Source organism: Artemia franciscana, chromosome 9 (assembly GCF_032884065.1).
Source record: "Artemia franciscana chromosome 9, ASM3288406v1, whole genome shotgun sequence".
Lineage (NCBI taxonomy): Eukaryota > Metazoa > Arthropoda > Branchiopoda > Anostraca > Artemiidae > Artemia > Artemia franciscana.
In genome coordinates this window covers 16986171-17008734 of record NC_088871.1, presented here as the reverse complement: position 1 = coordinate 17008734, position 22564 = coordinate 16986171, and the positions used below count along the sequence as shown (strand labels likewise).

At 34.7% G+C, this 22564-nt stretch overlaps 1 protein-coding gene across 9 annotated transcripts in view; it reads left to right on the top strand.

The window, feature by feature from the left end:
* Positions 1–530: 530 nt before the first annotated feature.
* The window catches only part of LOC136031071 (nuclear protein MDM1-like), a 195303-nt gene continuing 173269 nt past the window's right edge, over positions 531–22564 (top strand). For 4 of the 9 annotated variants that reach the window (XM_065710319.1, XM_065710318.1, XM_065710322.1 and 1 more), the window contains exon 1: positions 531–699. In XM_065710319.1, coding sequence (XP_065566391.1) covers positions 649–699 — 51 coding nt within the window. In that variant the 5' untranslated portion in view covers positions 531–648. The remainder of the gene's footprint in view (positions 700–22564) is intronic. The other 5 variants (XM_065710321.1, XM_065710323.1, XM_065710320.1 and 2 more) reach the window with 3 other exon arrangements.

Here is a 22564-nt window from a genome sequence, read left to right as displayed (position 1 = left end):
AGACTTTTTTGTATTTCTTTTCATTTGCTATTTTTTATCAGACTAGAAATATTATCAGTTAGAAGTATTAATATACTCAAAGTGTTAATAGGAAACCAAAAACTATTTAATTTAAAGTTTTTATTAATTCTTCAGAGACTAAGTAATCACATAATGTGATTATTTATAATTACATAAAATTTGAACTATAAAAAATTCCTTAGCAATGGAAATTAATACCACACAAAAATACAAGCACAATCCTAATTTGTTTTATACATGCATTGCCCATATTTAAGCAGTAAACTCAAAATAATAAAATAATTTCCCCATCATATTGCTTAGAATATTATTGCCAAGCCAGAAATAAGTTGCTTCATTTTAAAATTTGTGTGTAGATTAAGTCGACTTATCAGCTGATAAAGATTCTAATTGCTATTATTTTTTGTTCTTCACTTTTTTTTGGGAAAGAAACCCCGCGTATTTCTCTCATACGTCAAACACAACAGAACACAGAAACCTATCGATTCTGGCAGGCTTGCCATGCGGTAACCTGCATTCGGTCTGAGGACATGTATCTTGCTCTCCGGAACCGTCTTCCATTTCTAGCAGTTTAGCTGTTAGAACTGAGAGGATTGTTCACTTTATAAAATTTTAGAGAAGTTGACTATGATTAATTCAATATGGTCATTCTGTGGAGCTTGCCCTGCTATTGATAAGGTATTAATTCCATTTCATTAGAGTAACATAGAAGTGGAGTTCACGGATTTTTTATGTGTGAGAAAGCTTGCAAAAAGTATATCAAAGGGGGCGGGGCTAAGAAAAGATTTTAGTTTTACTTGTGAGGCTTTATATTTCCATCGAATAACACTGATCTCTAAATGGAAAAAGGGAGTGCCTGACGTACCCTAATCTTATGGTTGCTCATGAAACAAAGAGAGTACTTAAGGGTGCCCAGAAATAAATACACATTGAATGTAACGAAGGAAAGGCTATTTTTCCCCTGCGTTAATAGGATGGATATATTTCGACTTAATTTGCCTTAGAAATTGAGCTATCTAAAAAGTGTACGGCGACCTTAAACTTTTCGAAGGGATAGTAGGTGGTTTTCGGTATCCAGAATTTCCAAAATTTAGATATGTAGTTATCATACCTTTTGAATTTGCTTGCTAACGAACAAGTAAATATCGTTTACCTTAGTCGGGCCCACGCAGGTAGATGATGGGCACGTTTTGGAGGCGCATATTCCTTTAAATATTCAAGAACCGTTAGTCTGAAAGCCTATAAAGAAGACAAACAACTTTTTTAGATTCCAAGAAGGTAAGGATCAAATGAACGCGGGGCACTCGGCTGGATGCCTTCAAAGTAGAAGTAAAGCTATTTCATTAAAAAGGAATTATAAATTTTAAAGGTTAATTCTGAGTGCCAAGACCTAGTGCTTTCCAGCATGGCACGTGGCAAGCTTCTATATATGGATTCTCATTGTCCCATGTGTTCTAACCGCAGACACTACTGGGTCCCGGTGGTTTCGCCACCGGGCCCCACCGTCCTTTGTATCTATATATACATAGCTGGGTCCCTGCAACGCTATGTCATTTTTGGATCTGATGACAAACCGGAATTGGTGACGTAAATTTGACATTCCTAATCTGGCCCTTTCTCTTTGAGCCGCAAGCCTGGTTTTGCGTTGCTCTGGTGTTTCCTCCTGGTGTTCCCTTTTTGGTGACATTGTAGGATAATTATACACGCATTGCTTTTGTAATACAGCGATATGCCTTCAATTTTTTTACTATCTCTATCAGCCGCAAGCCTGGTTTCGCGTTGCGAATATGGTGTCATTTATAGATTTTTATCTTTTTTTCAGTTTTTTCCTCTTTTTAGTTTTTTTATAGTTTTTTTTTTTTTGACGTTTTTTAGTTTTTTTCTTTTTTCTTTTTAGTTTTTTAAGTTTTTTTTTTTACCTAATTTAGGTTTTTTAGTTTTTTCTTTTTTTAGTTTTTATTCAAATTCAAATAGGGGTAATGACGTCTCTCCCCCTTCTCCTCCCAATTTGTACTCCTGCAACCCTTCTCTACAATATTACGGGTTTTACAATTTTTTCTTGTCTCTACTTTTGACATAATCTGTAGCCTTATCTACTTCTTAATATTTGTGCCTCCATCAAAATCATGTATCTGCGGGCTTGTTGCAATGTCCTATGGATTCAGTCTTACCTAGTAGCCATACGTATCATTGAAAAAATGACCAATCATTAATAGCATTATGCAAAAGCGATGATATTTTTTGAAAAAAAGAAACACAAGAACTTTGGCCTTTTTGTCAAATAGCAAAAAAAGTCATGACACTTTTGCGATGACGGAAAAATTGGCACTCTCTCAGAAGACAGAAAAAACAGCACTTTGCATTACCAGAAAGTAAAATATGAATAACACTTTTTGCAATGACATAAAACGACAGCGAAACTTTGTATGATGATAGAAAAGAAGTAAAACTTTGCCCGACGACAGAAAAAAACAGTAATATTTTTGAAATGACCTCTTTAGTGACGACTTAAAAATCAATGACAAAACTAGTGATTGCAGACTAGCTTTGTGGCAAACTGTCTGGACACCCATGAGTAGACTTGCACAAACATTGGCTCTCACCAAAATGTCCTACGGCAGTAAAAACGGCAGTAAAAAATGTACTACGGCAAAGATTGGCTCTCACCAAAATGTCCTACGGCAGTAAAAACGGCAGTAAAAATTGTCCTACGGCAAAGACTGGATCTCACCAAAATGCCCTACGGCAGTAAAAACACAATAGTAAAATTTTATTTTATATTTTAAGGCAGATATTTAAGGCAGAAAAAAAAATTTAAGGCAGAATAGTAAAAACTTCGAAGCTATAGTTCCTTTGATCGTTTCCAACTTCCATTTTCACTTATTGAACTGGACAAATATTTGAAGATGAGAGTCCTAATTAAGGATTAAGGATGGTTCAAATCGGCAAAGAGATTCAAGTAGAGATCAATAAAAAATTACTTTATCCACATTCTCCTACTTATATAGAAACTGGGAATCAAACAGTCTGTTGTAACGAAATATAAGTAAGGAGTAACTTTTGCAAATAGTAGGCTATAGAAAACTATAAAAAAAACAAAAAATCTTTGATGAAGAATATATATATATATATATATATATATATATATATATATATATATATGTATATATATATATATATATATATATATATATATATATATATATATATATATATATATATATATATATATATATATATATATATATATATATATACTAGCTGTTGGGGTGGCGCTTCGCGCCACCCCAACACCTAGTTGGTGGGGGCGCTTCGCGCCCCCCCCCAAGCCCCCCCGCGCGCGTAAGTCGTTACGCGCCATGGGAAGGGATGGTTGTACAAACCTTAGAGGTGGCTTATTTGATTGAAAATTGGAAGTTCTAGTTCCCTTTTAAGAGTCAAAAACGATTTTGTTCGAAATAGTCCAAAGCACATATAACAAGGTTTTCAGGGTTGACACAACCCCCTAGAGCCCTGGAGCAAGGGTTGTAAGTTATACCCTGGTGGGCATATAAGGCTTTTATGGAATGGGTGGTCAAATAAACTTCAGATGGGGCTCGTTTGATTTGAAATTTGTTTGATTAGAACCCTTTTTAAGATTCTAAGTGATTTGAGAGCAACCAGCCCCCCCTCCCTGCACGCCCATCATTTCCGAAAAGGAACATCCAACAAAAGTTAGGAGACACCCATTTTTTCACCATTATTGAAAGTTCAAGTAATTATGCGCATGGGGATGTCAACTCCCTACCCGAGGCCTCTGGGCAAGGGCTGTAAGTTAGGTAATTTGTTCATTACTAACGTATAGTATGTATTATGGAGAGAAGGTATGCATTTTTGACTTCTACTTTCCCAAAATACGAAGGGCGTTAAGGTCTTTTAGGGAATGTCAAGGGGAGGTTTGAACTAAATCAAAACTTGTTTTGTGTATATGGTTTTTCAAAAAGGCGTAACTCAGTATTGACTGGGAATATTAATTTGGAACTTTCAGGAAATGATAAAGGAGATGATTAATTGACGAAAAAAAAACAATATTTGCAAGCTACTATAATAACATCTGCCACTGCTTCTACCGCTATCCCAACTACTGTTATTACTATCATTAATACTACTACTTTTGCAGCAAGTACTACTAAGGCAGAGGTCGTCCTTGTCTGGTTTGGGAGGATGTCATAAATAAAGATTTAAAGGAAATGGGAACTACCTGGGAGGGTGTAAAGATGGAGGCTTTAAATAGATTAGGTTGGAGGAGGAGCGTGCGTAGCTGTGTTGGCCTCAGGCGGCTTGGTGCTGCAGTGAGTTATTATTATTATTAGTAGTATATATATATATATATATATATATATATATATATATATATATATATATATATATATATATATATATATATATATATATATATATATCTATATATATAAAAATAAGTTGTCTGTGTGTGGATCTGTGGATCTGTGGATCAGGTGACGTCACCTGAAAAAACTGGATCAGGTGACGTCAAAACTGAAAAAACTAAAAAAAGGCAAAAACTACAAAAAAAACTAAAAACTAATAAAAAAAATAAAAAAGCTAAAAAACTAAAAAAACTAAAAAAAGGCAAAAACTACAAAAAAAACTAAAAACTAATAAAAAAGCTAAAAAACTAAAAAAACTAAAAAAAGGCAAAAACTACAAAAAAAACTAAAAACTAATAAAAAAAATAAAAAAGCTAAAAAACTAAAAAAACTAAAAAAAGGCAAAAACTACAAAAAAACTAATAAAAAAGCTAAAAAACTAAAAAAACTAAAAAAAGGCAAAAACTACAAAAAAAACTAAAAACTAATAAAAAAAATAAAAAAGCTAAAAAACTAAAAAAACTAAAAAAAGGTAAAAAACTAAAAAAACTAAAAACTAAAAAAAACTAAAAAAAGGAAAAAACTGAAAAATAAGCTAAAATAAAGGTAAAAACCAATAAAATACTAAAAAAAACTGAAAAAACTAAAAAAAGGCAAAAACTACAAAAAAACTAAAAACTAATAAAAAAAGTAAAAAAGCTAAAAAACTAAAAAAACTAAAAAAACTAAAAAAACGTAAAAAACTAAAAAAAATAAAAAAACTAAAAAAAAGGAAAAAACTGAAAAATAAGCTAAAATAAAGGTAAAAACCAATAAAAAACTAAAAAGAAAAAAAGGAAAAAACTAAAAAAAATTTTCATCTAAAAAACTAAAAAAAAACTAAAAAAGGTAAAAACTAAAAGAACTAAAAAAGAAAAAAATAAATGACGACACTCAAAGAGAAAGCGACCAGGACAAAAGGAATGTTCGATTAGCAATCAACAAAGCACCGGGACACAGGGAGTATAAATGACGACCAGGACATAAGTAAAAAAAAAACTAACAAAACTAAAAAGAAGGTAAAAACTACAAAAAAACTAAAAAGAAAAAAACTAAAAAAAGGCAAAAACTACAAAAAAAAACTAAAAACTAATAAAAAAGCTAAAAAACTAAAAAAAACTAAAAAAGGTAAAAACTAAAAGAACTAAAAAAGAAAAAAATAAATGACGACACTCAAAGAGAAAGCGACCAGGACAAAAGGAATGTTCGATTAGCAATCAACAAAGCACCGGGACACAGGGAGTATAAATGACGACCAGGACATAAGTAAAAAAAAAAAAACTAACAAAACTAAAAAGAAGGTAAAAACTAAAAAAAAACTAAAAAGAAAAAAAAACTAAAAACTAATAAAAAAACTAAAAAATCTAAAAATCTAAATAAACTAAAAAAGAAAAAAAAAGGAAAAAAATAAAGGAGAAAAACAAAACTAAAAAACGAATGTATATACAGACCGGGACACCGGGATACAAATGACGACCGGGACACAGGGAATATAAATGACGACCGGGACACAGGGACACAACTACAACGGGGACACCGGGGGAAACAGGGGGATATAAATGACGACCGGGACACCGGGACAGGGAATGGTCGATTAGCAATCACCATCAACAAAGCTCAAGGGCAATCATTAGAATCATGAGGTATAGATCTGAATACAGATTGTTTTCCCATGGACCATTATATGTTGCATGTTCAAGAGTCGGTAAACCTGACAATCTATTTATATGCAAAGACAATGGGACAGCAAAGAATGTTGTATATTCGCAAGTTTTACGTAGTTAAAACCATATATATATATATATATATATATATATATATATATATATATATATATATATATATATATATATATATATATATATATATATATATATATATATATATATATATATATATATATATATATATATATATATATCTATCTATATTCACAGGTGGGACATAGGGACACAACTACAATGGCGCGTAACTATTATGGCGCGTAACGACATACGCGCGCGGGGGGGCTTGGGGGGGCGCGAAGCGCCCCCACCAACTAGGTGTTGGGGTGGCGCGAAGCGCCACCCCAACAGCTAGTATATATATATATATCTATATATATAAAAATAAGTTGTCTGTGGATGTGTCTGTCAGGTGACGTCATGTTTGTGTGTTGACTGACGTCATGAAGTTAGTTGTCGTCATTTTTGTTATGACGGTGACGTCATTAAAGATATTTAAGACATCCGTTCACGTAGAAATCTATCAATGTTTAACTTTAAAATGGCTGATGAACTTACAATGGCAACAGCCGAGGAAGATGCTCAAAGAGTCTATGCCAAAAAACTTGCTGCTGATAGAGAAAGTCAGAAAAGAAAGCGTGCCGAGGAATCAAAAGAACAGCAAGGAAACAGGCTTGAGGCTGATAGAGAAAGAAAGAACAGAAAGCGTGCCATTCTCAGGTGAGAATCATAAATTTTTACAATTGTACTTCATCAGTGATAGAAATTCTGAATTGAATGCATTTATGATACGATAATGCATTGTGTCGATAACAACGTTGGAGAAATTTTCTTTTTGGATGCGCCAGGAGGTACTGGTAAAACGTTTGTGATAAAACTGATTCTGGCATCAATTCGATAAAAAAAAATGATATAGCGTTGGCAATTGTGTCGTCCGGAATAGCCGCAACATTGCTGCCTGGTGGAAGAACTGCTCATTCCGCTTTGAAATTGCCTCTGAATTTGCATTCTACAGAAACTCCCACGTGTAATATTTCCAAATCATCTGCGATGGGTAAAGTATTGCAGCAATGCAAACTTATTATTTGGGATGAGTGAACAATGGCACACAAAAAATCGCTCGAGGCTCTGGATCAATGCTTGAAAGATTTGCGAGGGAAGTCGAAACCCTTTGGCAGCACATTAATATTGCTTGCGGGAGATTTCAGGCAAACATTACCTATAATACCTAGATCAACTCCTGCAGACGAAATGAATGCTTGCCTGAAAAATTCTAATTTATGGGCACACGTAAAAACATTAAAATTAACTACAAATATGCGTGTCCGATTGCAAAAAGATGATTCTGGTCAAACATTTTCAGATCAATTGCTGGCAATTGGAAACGGAAAGCTCCCAGTAGACTCAATTTCAGGACGTATACAACTACCTGCTGATTTCTGTAATTTAGTGACGTCCAAAAATGAATTGATTGAAAAAGTATTTCCGAATATTCTAAAAAATTATAAAAATAATAAATGGCTAAGTGAAAGAGCGATTCTCACACCCAAAAATATAGACGTCCGCGAAATCAACAATATTGTTTTGACCAAGATTCGAGACCAGGCAGTCCTTTACAAGTCAGTCGACACAGTTTTGGAACCAAATGAAGCGGTTAATTATCCATCTGAATTTTTAAATTCCGTGGATCTTTCAGGGTTTCCACCACACGTGCTACAACTAAAAATAGGCGTACCAATAATACTTTTAAGAAATATCAACCCACCAAAGCTTTGCAATGGCACGCGACTTGCCGTAAAAAAAAACAATAGAAAACCTAATAGAGGCCACAATCTTGACAGGGCCTTTTGAGGGTGAGGCTGTTCTTATTCCTCGCATTCCCATGATTCCAACGGATCTGTCTTTTCAATTTAAAAAATTGCAATTCCCAATTCGATTAGCATTTGCAATCACCATTAACAAAGCTCAAGGTCAATCATTAGAAAAATGTGGTATAGATCTTAATACTGATTGTTTTTCCCATGGACAATTGTACGTTGCATGTTCGAGGGTCGGTAAACCTGACAATCTATTTATATGCAGCGACAATTGGACAGCGAAGAATGTTGTATATTCGCAAGTTTTACGCAGTTAATTTGTATTGTATCTATCTATCTATCTATCTATATAAAAACGAGTTGTGTGTATGCATGTTTGTTTGTTTGTAAAAAGAGCGTTTGCATATGACGTCATTATTATTACATACGGCTTTGTATATGCACAGACAATGGGAAAGCCAAGAATGTTGTATATTCGCAATTTTTACGTAGTTTGAAACACATATATAAATCTATCTATATTCACAGGTGGGACACAGGGACACAACTACAATGGCGCGTAACTAATATGGCGCGTAACGACTTACGTGCGCGCGGGGGCTTGGGGGGGGGCGCGAAGCGCCCCACCAACTAGGTGTTGGGGTGGCGCGAAGCGCCATCCAACAGCTAGTATCTATATATATAAAAATAAGTTGTCTGTCTGTGTGTCTGTCTGTGGATCAGGTGACGTCATGTTTCTGTGTTGACTGACGTCATGAAATTAGTTGTCGTCATTTTTGCTTTGACGGTGACGTCATTAACGGTATTTAAGACATTTGTTCACGGAAAAATGTTTAATTGTAAAATGACTGAAGAACCTACAATGGCAACAGCCGAGGAAGCTGCTCAAAGAGTTTATGCCAAAAAACTTGCTGCTGATAGAGAAAGTAAGAAAAGAAAGCGTTCCGAGGAATCACAAGAACAGCAAGAAAACAGGCTTGCGGCTTAAGAACGCAAAACCGCGCAGTTAGATGAAAATCCACCTGGACAGCGAGAGTCAAAACATATCAAAACTGAAAATGATAGCGATGATGAATGGGTTTGGGATTTTGACTTGGATAAGGTCATCAATGCCTACCAGATTTAAGTTAAAAAAACAAAGGTTCGTCGATATGTACTTCATAGTGACGCTGAAAAATAAAGAAGAAAAAGAAAACTGAAAAAAGAAAAAAGGTAAAAAACTAAAAAGAAAAAAACACTCAAAGAGAAATTACAGACCGGGACACAAATGACGACCGAGACAGAGGGAATATAAGTGACGACCGGGAACCTCAAAGAGAAATTACAGACTACAACGGGACACAACTACAACGGGGACGCCGGGGGCACAGGCGGGATATATAAATGACGACCGGGACACAGGGATTGTTCGAATAGAAATTACAGACCGGGACACCGGAACACAGGGAATATAAATGACGACCGGGACACTCAAAGAGAAATTACAAACTGGGACGCCGGGACACAAATGACGACCGGGACACAGGGAATATAAATGACGACCGGGACACATCATTAGAATAATGAGGTATAGATCTGAATACGGATTGTTTTTCCCATGGACAATTATATGTTGCATGTTCAAGAGTCAGTAAACCTGACAATCTATTTATATGCACAGACAATGGGACAGCGAAGAATGTTGTATATTCGCATGTTTTACGTAGTTAAAAACATATATTTATATCTATCTCTATTCACAGGTGGGACACAGGGACACAACTACAATGGCGCGTAACTAATATGGCGCGTAACGACTTACGCGCGCGGGGGGGCTTGGGGGGCGCGAAGCGCCCCACCAACTAGGTGTTGGGGTGGCGCGAAGCGCCACCCCAACAGCTAGTATATATATATATATATATATGTGTGTGTGTATATATATATATATATATATATATATATATATATATATATATATATATATATATATATATATATATATATATATATGTATGTATATGGGGATGAGGGTAGCTGTGTTTGTCTCTGGTGGCTTGGACAAGCAGCGAGTTGATAGTTGGCAGTACTATTAGTCGTGGTAATAGTAGTAATAGTATTAGTACCACTAGTAGTAGAAGTAGAAGTAGTGGTAGCAGTAGTAGTAGTGGTGGTAGTAATAGTACTAGTAGTAATAGTAGAAAAAGTAGGTATGGAGCTATAGCTTCCATGGGATGCAAAGGTATATCTTGTTCATTGATTCTTTTGGTTTTGTTGTTATTTGATATTTTTCTCTTTGTATTCTTCGTTTTTCTGTCATATGTCATGCATAGCAAGTGGGCTCTTAGAACATATTTATGAAAATTTATGCCGTGACAGGCGCACAAAGATAACATACGCACCCTACTGTGACGTAAAATACTAAAAACATAAAACTTAAAGACAAAGGTTTTCAGACCCTACTGTGAAAGCAATTTTTCAATCTTTGACTTGCATTAAAGTTTAGTAGCACATTTGTGACTTCTTCAGATATAGCCATATCAGTGCTGAAATGTTTTGTCTGTCCCATATAAAAAAGGAAATTAAAGTCAAATAAACTCTTATATTTATACTACATCAAGTTTTATTGTAAGAAATTAACGGTGTAAAAGACTTTGAACAGTGATAGATTCGTATGTTTTTTCTTCTGTCAAGCCTGTTGGTGATTAACATCGGGTAAGAATTAATAAAAGCTGCCAAACTCTACCTTGTGTCACAGTTGAAATGTAAGCTCTTTAAGTCATTCTTGGCTGCCCATGCTTGTCTAGCAACTAAATTTCACTACAAATGTTTGTAACATGAAAAAAGTATTAGTATATCCACTTTTATTATTGTAGTGGATTTTCTAGTACAAGTTTTATGCCTAATAAACACAGATAATCCGTTCGGAATCAATTCATTTCGCTACAAAACAGACTTATTTTGAGTTAATTCACTATTTATGTTTGTTTGTTCATTCCATCATTTAGTAAGATTCCGAAATTTACTGATTAGCTCCTTTAATTTGTTTTCACAAGGAATACAATATGGCCTAAGTTGTCGGAGATCAACCAAAGTATTCACCTGTAGGGGTGGGGTTCTCCTAGGGGTGAAAAGTATTTACACAAGAGCATTAGTTCCATCATTTAGTCCTTTATTTCACTCCATCATTTAGTAAAATTCTGAAACTTACTCATTGTCTTCTTTAATTTATTTTTACAAGGAGTACGATGTTTACTAAGTCGTTGAGGATGCACCAAAGTCTTATCCTGTAGGGGTGAAAAGTATTTAAAGCAACAACATTTGAGTGTTCCAGAAGCATTAAACATTGATAAGCGCAAACAACGCCGCTCCCCCTTCTCCTCCCAATTTGCAACCCTTCTCTACAATATTAGGGGTTTTACAATTTTTTCTTGTCTCTACTTTTGACATAATCTGTAGCCTTATCTACTTCTTAATATTTGTGCCTCCATCAAAATCATGTATCTGCGGGCTTGTTGCAATTTCCTATGGATTCAGTCTTACCTAGTAGCCATGCGTATCATTGAAAAAATGACCAATCATTAATAGCATTATGCAAAAGCGATGATATTTTTTGAAAAAAGAAACACAAGAACTTTGGCCTTTTTGTCAAATAGCAAAAAAAGTCATGACACTTTTGCGATGACGAAAAAATTGGCACTCTCTCGAAAGACAGAAAAAAACAGCACTTTGCATTACCAGAAAGTAAAATATGAATAACACTTTTTGCAACGACATAAAACGACAGCGAAACTTTGTATGATGATAGAAAAGAAGTAAAACTTTGCCCGACGACAGAAAAAAACAGTAATATTTTTGAAATGACCTCTTTAGTGACGGCTTAAAAATCAATGACAAAACTAGTGATTGCAGACTAGCTTTGTGGCAAACTGTCTGGACACCCATGAGTAGACTTGCACAAACATTGGCTCTCACCAAAATGTCCTACGGCAGTAAAAACGGCAGTAAAAATTGTCCTACGGCAAAGACTGGATCTCACCAAAATGTCCTACGGCAGTAAAAACACAATAGTAAAATTTTATTTTATATTTTAAGGCAGATATTTAAGGCAGAAAAAAAAAATTTAAGGCCGAATAGTAAAAACTTCTAAGCTATAGTTCCTTTGATCGTTTCCAACTTCCATTTTCACTTATTGAACTGGACAAATATTTGAAGATGAGAGTCCTAATCAAACAGTTCGTGGTAACGAACTGTAGTAAGGAGCGACCCGGCTCAATAGTAACCAAAACTCTAAAAAATTGAATTTTGATATCAATAGCTACATCAAAAGAATCGCATTTTAATGCTGATTTTAAATATATAAGTTTCATCAAGTTTAGTCTTACCCATCAAAAGTTAAGAGCCTGAGAAAATTTGCCATATTTAGGAAAATATGGGGAAACACCCCCTAAAAGTCGTAGGATCTTAGCGAAAATGACACCATAAGATTCAGCGCATCAGAGAACCCTACTGTAGAAGTTTCAAGCTCCTATCTACAAAAATGTGGAATTTTGTATTTTTTGCCAGAAGACAAATCACGGGTGCGTGTTTATTTGTTTGTTTTTTTTTTTGTTTTTTTTTTTTTTCTTTTCCCCAGGGGTCATCGTATCGATCAAGTGGTCCTAGAATGTCGCAAGAGGGCTCATTCTAACGGAAATGAAAAGTTCTAGTGCCCTTTTTAAGTGACCCAAAAAATTGGAGGGCATCTAGGCCCCCTCCCACGCTCATTTTTTTCCCAAAGTCAACGGATCAAAATTTTGAGATAGCCATTTTGTTCAGCATAGTCGAAAATCATAATAACTATGTCTTTGGGGATGACTTACTCCCCCACAATCCCTGGGGGAGGGGCTGCAAGTTACAAACTTTGACCAGTGTTTACATATAGTAATGGTTATTGGGAAGTGTACAGACGTTTTCAGGGGGATTTTATTTTGTTTGGGGGTGGGGCTGAGGAGAGGGGACTATGTTGGAGGATCTTTCCTTGGAGGAATCTGTCATGGGGGAACAGAAATTCAATGAAAAGGGCGCAGGATTCTCTAGCATTACTATAAGAAAACAATGAAAAATAAACATGAAAACGTTTTTTCAAATGAAAGGAAGAAGCAGCATTGAAACTTAAAACGAACAGAGATTATTACGCATATGAGGGGTTCTAAAAATACTTTAGCATAAAGAGCGAGGTATTTAGGAGGAGATAAATACCTCGCTCTTTATGCTAAAGTATTTTTAGTAATTTCAACTATTTATTCTACGGCCTTTCTGATTCAGGGGTCATTCTTAAAGAATTGGGACAAAACTTACGATTTAGTGTAAAGAACGAGGTATTAACGAGGATACAAACCCCCTCATATACATAATAATAATTAAAGAATATAAAAGTTTGTTACGTAAGTTAATTCTAAAGTTACGTATATTTTATGCTAATAAAAAAAATCGTTAAAATTAAAATTAATAGTTGCCTTTTTTCTGTAACCGAAAAATTGCATGGCAACTAGGCCTCCTTCCCCATCCCATATTTCTCAAAATCGTATGATCAAAACTAAGAGAAAGCCCTTTAGCCAAAAAAGGAATTAATATGCAAATTTCATTTGAATAGTCTACGTGTGGAGAGTCAAAATCAAACATGCATTAATTCAAAAACGTTCAGAAATTACATAAAAAAACTAGTTTTTTTAACTGAAAGTAAGGAGCGACATTAAAACTTAAAACGAACAGAAATTACTCCGTATATGAAATAGATTGTTCCCTCCGCAATCCCTCGCTCTTTACGCTAAAGTTTGACTCTTTGCCACAATTCTGCTTTTTAAAACAATTAAAAGCTTTAGCGTAAAGAGCGAGGGATTGCGGAGGGAACAATCTATTTCATATACGGAGTAATTTCTGTTCGTTTTAAGTTTTAATGTCGCTCCTTACTTTCAGTTAAAAAAACTAGTTTTTTTATGTAATTAAGGATTAAGGATGGTTCAAATCGGCAAAGAGATTCAAGTAGAGATCAATAAAAAATTACTTTATCCACATTCTCCTACTTATATAGAAACTGGGAATCAAACAGTCTGTGGTAACGAAATATAAGTAAGGAGTAACTTTTGCAAATAGTAGGCTATAGAAACTATAAAAAAACAAAAAATCTTTTTTTTGTTTTATAAAAAAAAAAACCAAAAAAAAACCATTTTATTCACCATAGTCGAAAAACCTAATAACTATGTCTTTGGGGACGACTTACTCCCCCGCAGTTCCCGTGGGAGGGGCTGCAAGTTACAAACTTTGACCTGTGTTTACATATAGTAATGGTTACTGGGAAGTGTACAGACGTTTTCAGGGGGATTTTTTGGTTTGGGGGGAGAGTTTACGTGGGAGGACCTTTCCATGGAGGAACTTCTCATGGGGGAAGAGACTTTCAATGAAGGGGGCGCAGGATTTTTTAGCATTATTTAAAAAAAACAATGAAAAAATAAATATGAAAAGTTTTTTCTACTGAAAGTGAGGAGCAGCATTAATACTTAAAACGAACAGAAATTATTACGCATATGAGGGGGTTACCTCCTCGTAATACCTCGCTCTTTACGCTAAATTATTTTTAGTAATTTCAACTATTTATTCTACGGCCTTTGTGATTCAGGGGTCATTCTTAAGGAATTGGGACAAAATTTAAGCTTTAGTGTAAAGAGCGAGGTATCGACGAGGGGTGAGCCCCCTCATATACGCAATAAAACATACGAATATAGAAGTTCGTTACGTAAGTTAATTCGTAAGTTACGTATATTTTTACTTATGAAAACGTTAGTAAACAATTAAAAGTTATAGTTGCCTTTTTATGTAATCAAAAAATTGGAGGGCAACTAGGCCTCCTCTCTCGCTCCTTTTTTCTCAAAATCTTCCAATTATAACTATGAAAAACCCATTTAGCCCCAAAAAATTAATTTGCAAATTTCGTTTTAATTATTTCAGCGCGGAGAGCCAAGATCAAAAAATACATTAATTTAAAAACGTCCAGAAATTAAACAGAAAAAAAACAAGTTTTTTTAAATGAAAGTAAGGAGCGACATTAAAACTTAAAACGAACAGAAACTAGACCTCCGTTGCCTGTTCAACGGGAAGTGCTGCAGCAACTGTGCCCTGTTCCTTAGGGCACAGTTGCGGAGCAACACGTGCAACTGTGCCCTACGGGACACAGTTGCTATTTCCGGGAAATCTGAAAGAGATACGGAAATAACGTCTTATAGTTTTCTGCTTAACTTTTGATGGTCTAAACTAGGAAAATATAAAACAAACCAAATTCACCAAAAAATTTAAATTGCCCCGAGGGCATGACAAAACTTCCAAATAGAAAAACCCAAAGAAGGAATTTTATTTCGGAGAAACTATTGTAAGTTCCAGTTGTTAGGAGATCGAGACCTGTCGAACCGCGTTTGAAAAAAAATTCTAGCTGGTCCAGAACAGAAGTTACCTCTAGAACGTCGAAACTTCGGAAATTATTTCTTAGAGAACGAAGCAACTTGGTATATAGAACACTTCACTTCTTCTTGCATACTTTTCATAGCACTACTCGATAAAAATATAAGAAACATCAAAATCGAAAATTTGAGAAAATTCCAAAAAAAATCGGAACGAGATGGACTTTTCCGGAATTATTTCCGGGAAATCTGTAAGAGCTACGGAATTTTGTGCTCCGGTTCTCGAAAAGACAAATGAAAGTTCTACATGAGTTCAGCATAACTGTATTTCTAACAAGTTTATTTCCGAAGCTAGGGTCGTCTTAACTTGACGCCAAACATCGAACGCACAGTTTCTAAGAAGAAAACCGTTTTATTTTTTTTTATGGAAAACTGTTAGAAATTTTAGGAACTTCTCTGGAACTTTTTTACTCTGTTTCACGTTTCCCTTCCCTCTGAAAAATCTCAAATTTTTAACTCTTACCGAGCTACAGGTCGCTGATCACGGTGAAAAAAAAAAAAAAAAAAAAAAACTACGAAAGCAGTAGTGTTGCTCCGCAACACAATTACTTCGTATATAAAAGGGGCTTTTTGTCCTCAACGCCTCGCTCTTTACGCTAAAGTTTTTTTAATTTTTAAGAAGTCGAGTTAAGAGAAAGAGTCAAACTTTAGCGTAAAGAGCGAGGCGTTGAGGACGAAAAGCCCCTTTCATATACGGAGTAATTTCTGTTCGTTTTAAGTTTTAATGTCGCTCCTTACTTTCATTTAAAAAAACTTGTTTTTTTCTGTTTAATCTGTTAAAGTCGATAATGAACGCATTTGAATAACATTTCACTGAACATCACTTGTCTGTTTAGATACACCATTTTACGTTTATTTCCTTAGACTACAATGGCTAGGTACTTCAATACAGGGGCAGATCTAGAGCAAAATCTTGGGGGGGGGATTTTGACAAGGGCGCCTGTAATTAACTAAATTGACAAATTATCAAAACAAGAGAAAAAACTTGACAAATAATAAGGAATGAAGACGCCAGAAACATCTTGGGGGAAGGGGGGCTGGGTCACCCGTGCCCCCTGGATCTGCCACTGCATCAAGGGCAGAATCGGGTCAATATATTAAATTGTTTTGTAGTGTTTTTTAGTTTTTTGGAATATATTTTACACCTAACAAATTACAAAGCAATAGTTTTCCTCTTAACTAGTGACAGAGATTTTTTAATGTTAAATTTTTGTCGGGATACTTTGGCGCTTTGCCTTGTGAGGGAGGGGGAGGGTGTAAGCACACCTATAGATAAGTAATGGGACTTGGATATGAACATGTTTTGATTTTAAGGAATTAAATGGAATCAAGACCCTACTCTGGAAGGTCTTGGGGTCTTGACCCCTCCAGATCCCAAACTTTTTCAAATTTATGGAAAGTTTGTGATTATGAATTTCTATATTATTAGCCCCCCCCCCCCCCTAAGAAAATTATTCCATGTATATCTCGGTGGAATATACTAATATCTCCCTAAAATAACTCAAAACATTGACGGAGTGTTTTATGTGTTGCGGTTTAGGAGAAACCAGAATTGTGTACTGTTCGAATTGAATTAACAGATTTAATTTCTTATGCGGATATAAATTATTAGAATTATCTTCTGTTTCTAGATTTTATGAGCAGAGGTAAATGAGAATGACGTAATACAACATTTATTCATCTTTAAGACTGATTGGGGATTATAGTGGAGAAATCGGGCACTTAGATTTACAGTAAGATTGGCAGGAAATGCCACAATTTAGCTTTCCTGATTAGACAAATATTGGTAATGATTACCAATCTGACATCTATTTTATATGGAAAATATTAAAGTATAGCATTCGGCTGCATTCTATTCTGTGATTAGTTTATTTTTCGTCTATATCGTAATTTAAAAAGTTTTAAGCCAATGTTTGAATGTTCAGGATGTTTGGTTGCTGTAATGTTTTTACTCTTGTCTCTGAATACGAGTTTTTGAAATCAAGTAAGTATGTAGAATAATATAGAAATACCAGTAGCCCGGGCTTTGTCTAGGCCCCAGCAGACGGTATTTTTTTATATATTTTATTCTCTAACATTGCATTAGCATAATCATCGCGTTACTCTTTACCTTTAATTTATGAGGCGTCAAACCAAGAACTTCAATTGAATTATGGAATTTTTCCAGATTTTTGGACTTTTTTTTTCTCCTGTGACTTGCTGCAATCCTTTCACTTGTTTCTCTTCTAACCGCAGATGTCGTTTACGATTAGATGTGATCATCCCTGTCGCTTTTATTCTAACCGCAGGTTTCTTTGTCCGTTATTTGTGTTTAGAATTTGTTGTGATGCTTCTCGTCTAGCCACAGATCCTCTTGCGCTTTCTTTTTGTGCATTAATTTTTTTTTAAACTAAGTTTTCCGAGGGAAGTAAAGAGCAAGGTTGAAACTTAAAACGGACAAAATTATGATTTAGCAGCCTATATATTTTATAAAACTAGTACGAATAATCCAACTAATTATTTTTCCCAATGCATTTAGGGTTATAGAAAACTAGCGCTTTCCTGAAAACACTAAAGTCAAGTATGAAAAACAGGAATATTGATTTGGGAGTCAAAAGTTAGTATGTAGCCTGACAACAATAACGGATCTATAAAGCTTTTCATAGTCTTACACAAGTTGTGACATCAGTAACTTTCAGTATACAATTAAAATTATCTTAAAAACGTAAGCGTGAAATAAAAAAAATTTTAATTACCGCCAAGTAATTGAACAGCATGAAGAAATATTTGATTGATTTCACAGGTAGCATTTTGGTCTCGCCAGCTATAATACCAATAGTGATTAATATAAAATATTAAATTGTAAGAAATATGCTTAAGTATTACTTGAAATGAAGATCAAGTAAGACACTACATTAACTCTGAAGATACGGTTATTTCTCTCTATACAACAGTGAATTTCAAGCTATGATACAAATTCTAATGCTAGTCTATAATCATAATGCTATCTAGATGGTTTTATTTCGAGCTTGTCTACAAACTAATCATGACATGTCCTTTTCAGAACCAAAACGAGAGCCAGTCATTGAGCTGAACTATTGTGCAAAAGTGATACCAAATTAAACGTAAAAATAAAGCAACAATTCCAAAATGGATTGCTGCTTTATCTTAAAAGGGATTGATCCTAAAAGGGATTGATAGAATTTTTATTGTGTAAAATGTGTCCTTAATTGGTTTACTGTACCAAAACTCTTATTTTATTTTGTGTTCTCATTAAAGTGAGGTTCCTATAATCCTAAAAGCATAGGGACGCATAATTAGTTGTTTTATTTGTACTAGTTTTGTTGATATATATTAGATAGGCTGTGAAGTAATAATTTTCGTCCGCTTTAAGTTTCAACTTAGCTCTTTACTTCGCTTGGAAAACTTTGTTTAAAAAAAATTAATCTTTGTTCATTTTTGATTAAAATTTAATGTCGAAACAACGCTGCCATCATCTTTTTTATTTATACGGAATAATGTATTTTCATTTTAAGTTTTAAAATTTCACTCCTTAGTTTCAGTTGAAAACTTATTCTTAACATAATTTCTAATTATCACCGACCTAGGGGAGATAAGTCAGTTCTAGAAAATACTGCGAACAACCTTGACAGCTACGAAAAACTTTCAGTCTATAACGTGAAGTTCATTATCCATACTTCGAAAAGCAATACCTTTTTTTCAGGTCGATGAGGAAAAAGCTGTTTTTACTCGGCCAACTTCGCCGGAAAAAGCCGTAATGAATTCAGGGCTTTATAAATCACCAATTGAGTAGCAGAAACTAGAAGGCTACTTAACAAAAGAGAGTTGTTTAAGGGCTGATTTAAAAGCTTACATTCATGTATAATCGCTTTTTATAAATTTCCACATTCCCACAGAGCGCACTTTCGGTTGTTTCCCTCATTTTTTTGAAATGAGAAAAGTGTCATTTCCGATGAAATGACCAATTTTTTTTTCATAATTTAGGCAGGAGCAAAAAACTAAGGCGATAAGGATGTCCCCTCCCCTCAATTTTTGTTAGAACTAGCTCACAGGCTTCATCGCAAAGCGAAGTTTGAAGGTTCAATTCAGAACTGGTGATCATTCAAGCTTAATTTTTGTTAGATTTTTAGTTGAAAAGTTTTTAGTTTTAATTAGTTTGTTTGTGCAGTAATATTTTACTTTTAAGATGAGTAGGCGATTTATGAAACTTACTAAGAGGGTCTGGAGGGGGAGTATATGTGAGGGGTTCTTAATAAACCTCTAATCAAGGGATTTGGACCATAATTATTGCAATGGTACCGTTTTATGCTTCCAAGCTCTTCCACTTAAGAAATTACACTAAAAGTACCATTTTTAGGGCTTTTTGGTGCTTATGGATTGTAAAACAGATAAAAACACATAAATATGGAGAATAGGTTTAAAATGAGCCTTCCCGGGATATGCTTTAGAAAATGAGTGCATCACATTTGCAAAAATAGTGGATTATCTGTATGTTTAGAGAGAATAGATATGCAGAAACTACAAGGAACACAATAAAACTCATTCAATGAAGACTTGATTTTTAGGCTTTCTTCAGATAAAGCAAATAAATGGTAAGCCGAGTGTTTAAGGAAATACGAAGGATTTCAGGATACTTCCCCTCATAGACCCCAACATTTCTTATTTTTTACATTGTCTCTATAATTTGTCTGTTTCTTTTTTGTCTCCCGAAATCTTTCCCCTTCTGAATAAATTCCTGTAAATATGCATGAACCTTGCAACAAATGGGAAAGAAAATATAGATTGTGGTTGGGGAGTACCCTCAATTGAAGGTTATAGTTTCAATGGCCGAAAGTAACCACCAGGTTAGTAACGGGATTGGATCAGAAGTTAAAGAAAGTCATTTCAATAAGAAGGGTTAAAAAGTCCAAGAAATTGTCCCTCTGAGGGGAAATACTAGATAGACTAGTCCTGCACTATAAATCTTACTAACTTTTCACCCCCTTGTGGGCTATTCAGCAAAGTTATTCAAGGTATTTGGTCTTTATGGATTAGGGAGACAAATCTTTACCCCTCTGGGCTACTTTTCCTGATACACTGATTTAATAAATTCAAGTGGGAATTGCTCGAATTAAGTTTCTAAATACAAATTTCATTTATATTATACGCAACAACATTTGATATTCAATTAACTTAAATTAAACGAAAAGAAAGTTGTTGTTTTTTAACTTGCTTAAACTGCAATGCTAATTTTTAAGTTATTGTTAACGAACTTCATTAAATCCTCCTTTGCAAATACTTATTGCTCCAAGAGTCCTTCAATTTTCAAGAATTGTTCTGGAGACAAGCCTAAATGGCACGTTTGACCTTTGGAAGCAATGTCCCTTTTCTGTTTTTTGTTTCATGCTCCTTTTAAGTTCAAGCAATTTATGCACCTTCAGATTTTGAAGAGAAAGCTCCTTTAACATTAATTAAATGTAATACTTTACTGGAAGAAAAAATGCAAAACAGACAGTAGCTTCATTTAAAATGTATGCCAGAGTTGCTTAATTCGTTCACTGATTAACTGTTTTCTTTAGCCAAATCCAAAGAGAAAACAAGACAAATAAAAGGATTTCCATATTTAAATTGCGGGAAACTCCTCTCTTGACAAATGTCCCCAGAAAAACTCCCCATAGAAACTTCCCTCTCAACGGAAAATTTTCCCAGTGGAAAATCTCCCCAGTCAGAAAATTCCCACCCATAGAATCTCCTCTCCCTGAAAAATGCCCCTATATATTCCAAAAACAAATAATTATGTAAACGAAGGGCAAATTGCATAACATGCAGCCCCTTTTCCATGGATTATAGGGGGATATATCATCCCAAGAGGCATACTAATTAAAAAATCGGACTATACTGAAACAAATGGCTATCCAGATATTTCAATTGTATACCTTTTGGAAAAGGGACGTGGAAGGGGGGATAGGTAACCTCTAATCTCTTTCATCACTTAATAGGGCATTAGAACTTCTGATTTCCGTTCAAATGAGTCATTAACCAATCTTCTAGAACCGTTGGTACGACACGATCACTCGTTTGAAAAAAAAACAAGTAAGCACCCAGCCACAATCCCTCTTGAAATAACCAAATGAATAAAGAAACAAATAAACGAGCGCCTCTTCTGGCAATAAAAAACAACGATGTTTTCAACTGAAAGTAAGGAGAAACACTAAAGCTTAATACCAACAGAAACTATTACTTTCGTGAGAGGGGTCACCCTCACCTCAATTCCTCGCTCTTTACGCTATTTAGTTATTGGTATTTAGTATTTTAGCTATTTAGTATTTTAATAAAATCTTATTGTTTTAATTAACCAGTCCTGGCATTTTAAGCGTCAGTAGTCATGGGTTTCCTGCTCCCATGATTATGCTGCTTCCAAATATATAAGTTTCATTAAGTTCACTCTTACCTATCAAAGGCTACAAGTCTGAGAGAATTGGCCTGATTTTCGAAAAAAGGGGAAAACATCCTAAAAGTCAAAGAATCTTAAATCATACCATCAGATTCAGCAAATCAGAGAACCCTACTGTATAGATTTCAAGCTTCTATCCGCAAAAATGTGGAATTTAGTATTTTGTCAGAAAAAAGATCCCAGATGGGTGTATATTTGTTTGTGTTTTTCTCCCAGGTCTGATTATATCGAGCCAGAGGTCATAACATATTGGAAGAGAAGTCATTTAAATGGAAATTGAAAGTTCAAGCGTTCTTTTTAAGAAACCAAAAAGATTGGAGGGCAACTAGGCCCTCTCCCATCCCGTTTTTTCAAAATTGTCCGATCAAGATTTTGAGATAGTCATTTTGTTCAGCATAGTTGAAAGGCCAAAAAAGTATACATTTGGATTTAATATATCCCCCCCCCAATTGTTCCTGGGAAAGGAATTTAAGTTATGAAATTTGCCCATTTTTCAGTTCAGTTCATTCAGGTTTATTAATTAAAAATTACAACAGTCATAACATACATAATCTCTCATCTCTATGCAAAAAATGCATGCTGAGTCCCTTATCACCTCAAAAATAAATACGCACTATGGCTCTCACTCCACTTCTCGATACAACCATGGCCCCTACCAACAAAAACACCCATACAAGTCTCCACCTTTTCATCC